This window comes from Octodon degus, unplaced genomic scaffold (genome assembly GCF_000260255.1).
Source record: "Octodon degus isolate 3935 unplaced genomic scaffold, OctDeg1.0 scaffold00282, whole genome shotgun sequence".
NCBI classification, from domain to species: Eukaryota; Metazoa; Chordata; class Mammalia; order Rodentia; family Octodontidae; genus Octodon; species Octodon degus.
The window spans coordinates 1,387,864-1,391,898 of record NW_004524858.1 but is presented as its reverse complement, the minus strand read 5'-3'; the positions used below and the strand labels follow the sequence as shown (position 1 = coordinate 1,391,898).

The following is a 4,035-nucleotide window of genomic DNA, read 5'->3' as shown; positions in this document are numbered from 1 at the left end:
AAGGAGGGCTGCAAGGAAAGCCAACATTTTGGCCCTAGCCTTCCAAGGTCAATTAAGACTCAGGACATATGAGAACTTGTACTGTAACGTCATGCAACTCAGTAGTGTCCCAAATTTCCTGATCAAGGAGATCATGGGGCCAAAGAGGAAAGTGAGTGATGATGTAGAGTGTGCCTAAGGAGAGTCACATGGAGAGAAAACATTCGCTCAGGCTTTCACAGAAAGCACATTGGCCTAGCAATGGATGTGACTCATCCACATGGCTGACACTGACAAAGCTTCTATAATCTGAGGTACAGGATCTCAGGATAAATCCTGAGGGGATTTCATCTACCTTATCAGATCCAAAAGCTACAACTCTTGTTGCACAGGTCCTGCTTTACCTTGGTCTTAACCATCCAGAAGAAAAGTATAAAAACGAAGTATAACAAGTAAAGCCATGCTGTTATGTTGAGCTGTAGGGGACTCAGGTCAACAAATTCTGACATTGCCAGTCAAGTGAAAGACCCAATACTATTATGAACTACTGGACTCTTTTAGAATATTTTGCTGAGTTTACACACCTATAATATTCAAATAATGGAACTTAACCCAAAAAAGGGGATACAAATGCAGAAAAGATGGGGAAACTACAAAGATTTAGTAAATGAGGAGGGGAAGAGGAATAGATGGGAGAGGAAGAGAAAGGGAATGAGAATCCATTTATATCATGCCCAAATCCTCTAGATGAGTGTGATCATTATATATACCTAAGTGTACCAATAAATTTAAATGATAAACATAATTTGTAGAAACAAATCATAAAGGTGGAACAATATAAAATAAGGAAAATGTGTTATATGTACAGCAGAGAACACTGCTCAGCCATGAAGATGACCGACGTGAGCTCTTTGTAGGAAAAAGAATGAACGTTTATGCCCTAACATGAGGTGAAATCAGTCACAGAATGTTAAATATCAAACAGTCTCTGTAACACAATATAAGCAAGAAGAGCAAAGGAGAGATGACTGTGAAGAGGGAGTTAGAGTAGCAGGCACACTGGGAACGCGGGAAGGGAGGGAAGAAGGGAAGAGGAGTGAAAAATCAGATGGGAAATCGGCACGAACCAGTTTGAAACATGAATATACCTTTTATGTATTACGAACATACAATCACCACAAAAACAAAGCAAACACCACGGTGAAGGTGGTGCTGAATTCCTGTTTTAAGAAAAGATCCTAAAGTAATTGTCTGGGGCACACTTAGAACCCTCAGGAAAGGCCTCCGTAACAGGGCACCACACCCAGTGGAAGACTCATCACCTGCCAAGGGGAGAATGTGCTCCTTTCCCCACTTCCTACCGGCTGCATTTGACCTTGGAGGAGCATCTCATGGAGGGCGCGGGCCACCGCATACACAGCATTGTATATATTGTAACTCGCGTCACTCATGGCTGGGTTAAAACGATTCGCAGGCAACCGCGCCAAGGAGGCGTTGGCTGTGCAGCCCAGCAAGGCGCAGTCGGAATCAGAGATCAAGCACTTGAAAGTCCAGTACCAATAGCGACGGAAGAAAGTGTCTCCTGGGTACCTGGAGGGATCCGCCATCTGGAGAAAATGTTCAAAGGCAGAAATCTCCTCGCGGTGATTTGAAAAAATGATTGTCCCGTGGAATGAGTCAAGGATGAACTTTTGGCCAGTCATGTCCGTATGCCACTGTGAGTTTGTGACCCAGACTCTCCATGTCACTAAGTGGAGCCCTATATTGTAGTTCACATCGTTTAGACTCTCAGGATCATAGTAAACGATGACCACGTTTGCAGCGGATGATTCTCCAGCCAAGAATTCATGGTGCTGTGTATGCATGATATATGACTCAGCGTGATTTGAGATCATTTTCACAAATGCCACACAGACTCTGTTCCTGTCCATCTCTATTCTGACATCTGAGAGGAACTGAAGCCCTTTGGAGCCTTCTGTAATGACCAGCCCCACCCAGCTCCAGCTGAAATAAAGCATCAAGGACACCATGCCTTGGGGCAGAGACGACTCCCTTGGGGCCACTTGATAGAGAGAAGGAAACTGGCCATGGTCACTCAGGATAGGGTCAAAAGAGCCAAAGGTCAGCTAAAATGAAAATTGAAAGTGATGAGAATAAAGCTGAAGCAAACACGATCATAAGCATGAAGGTGATTACCAACCAGAAGGCGAGAGCTGTTCTTCCCATGTAGGAAGCGATCTCGCTTCCTGAGAGCTTTTTTATAGCTGACTAGACCCTGACTATGTAGAAACTTTTGTCCTTTCTGCCCCTCCCTCTTTCTGCTATAGATGAAAAGCATTAGGGTACCCCGTTAATTTCTATGTCCTTACTGTTTGAGAGTGATCCCTGAACCCAGGGTCCTCGTCCTAACGTCTTTAGGAACGCGATAAAGGCGAGAGTACAGACCTGATTCCCTCATGCCCATGCCCCCTCACCTGAGGGAACTTGTAGAGCTCCAGCAGGGGTCCGCTTTGGGCAGCTGTGGCCCAGGACGTTCCTGTTAGCAGTGCTACAGCCCTGCTCTCGCTCCCACAGGCGTAGTTAGGAATCCCGCGCTGTCCCGTGTGCAAAATGAGGACATTCGGCACCGTATTCCCATCATTGTAAAGGGTGTTGTGGGACTCATAGCCCAGAGACACGTTGGGTAAAAGATGGGGATTCCCATTGATCTCCTCAATGGCAAACATGAAAGCCAGAACATTTTGGTAGCTGTTGGGCATAAGTCTGCATGGAGAGCACAGAGGTCCTTAGGGAAGAGACAGAATCTCTGTTCTCGAATCTCGTCCAATACCACTTAGGAATAGATTGCTTGTGTTCCTCCCCCAAATTCCTGTCCTACAACACTAAACTGGGACATGGTGGCTTTAGAAGGCTGAGTTTTGGATGGTAGGTCGTGTTAGATTGTTAGGTCATAAGGGTGAGTGTCTTATGACTGATACAAGTGTCCCTAAAAGAAGACAAAAATAATCATCAGGTAAGTTTAAACAACATCTGAAATCAAGTTAAACACCCAGAAAATCGGTTCTTGTGAGTACTGGGTTTTTTACTGTCACTGATTCTGCATTTAAAGCAAGCTACACAACTTAGATTCCTAGAGGTGCTTACTAACTGCTTGCTGCTTAGAGGAATTGGCCCCAGTTTGCAAAGGAAATGGAAAAAGAGATTATATTTATGATCATTTTTGTAGATACTGCTCTGTCTCAAGAAATAAAGCTGATGCATGTACTATATATCATTAAATATTTTGTAATGCAGAAATGATAGTCACATGGAGAACAAATACCAGGGAAGGAGGAGGAGGAGGAGGGCACAGGTCAATGAAAGGCCGGGGACCCTCCAAGCAATAGGGCACCTGGGTGCTGCTTCCACTGCAGCAGCCTGGCGTTGTGGCTCCTAAGCTTCTGCCCTGTGGAAGTTACCACATCTGCCACCATCAAAAGCAGGAAGCTCACATGTACTTCGGAGCCCATAAACAGATTAGAAAGGCAGACACATTTAGGAGAATAAAGGAGAGATTGCAATGAAAACATTAAGAACCTAAGAAGCACCACACTGTGTGGTTCTAAATTTATCTTCTTTTTCAGTACTGGGCTGGACCTGCATGCTGTCATCCTGAAGCAAATCCACAGGCACACTTATGTCATTTCATTTGAGGTTGGGTCTCACTAGGTCTCTGAGTTCCAAGGGCTCAAATGTACAATCTTCATGAGTGTGGGATTCCAGGCATGAGTCATTCAGTTTAGCTTTGTCTCCCTTTTTGATTTTAAAAACATATATACAGGATGGCTGAGATGTTTGTACACCTAATTTTCATCAGTTTTAATGTTGAGAAATTTCACCTTGACTAACTTTGCAAGCTGATACCTGTGATTTGAGCAAATACATCAAGAATAGCAATGTGTAGAGGATTTTCTGCCGAGTTCTGGAGCCCCCAGACCCAGTCCTAGCCCAGGTCCGGTGAGTGTGCGGAGAGTTTCCTGCTACCCTGCGCCGGCGGGACCAGTCCCAGCCCAGGCG

General features: G+C 44.9%; 1 protein-coding gene across 1 annotated transcript in view; it reads right to left on the bottom strand.

Annotated features, from left to right (window-relative positions):
- LOC101584922 (vomeronasal type-2 receptor 116-like) overlaps positions 1 to 2,738 on the bottom strand; it is a 35,759-nt gene extending 33,021 nt beyond the window's left edge. The window contains exons 1-2 of the mRNA XM_023707208.1: positions 2,454 to 2,738; positions 1,302 to 2,105 (exon numbers count right to left, since the gene is read on the bottom strand). Coding sequence (XP_023562976.1) covers positions 1,302 to 2,105; positions 2,454 to 2,738 — 1,089 coding nt within the window. The remainder of the gene's footprint in view (positions 1 to 1,301; positions 2,106 to 2,453) is intronic.
- Between the last annotated feature and the right edge of the window lie 1,297 nt (positions 2,739 to 4,035).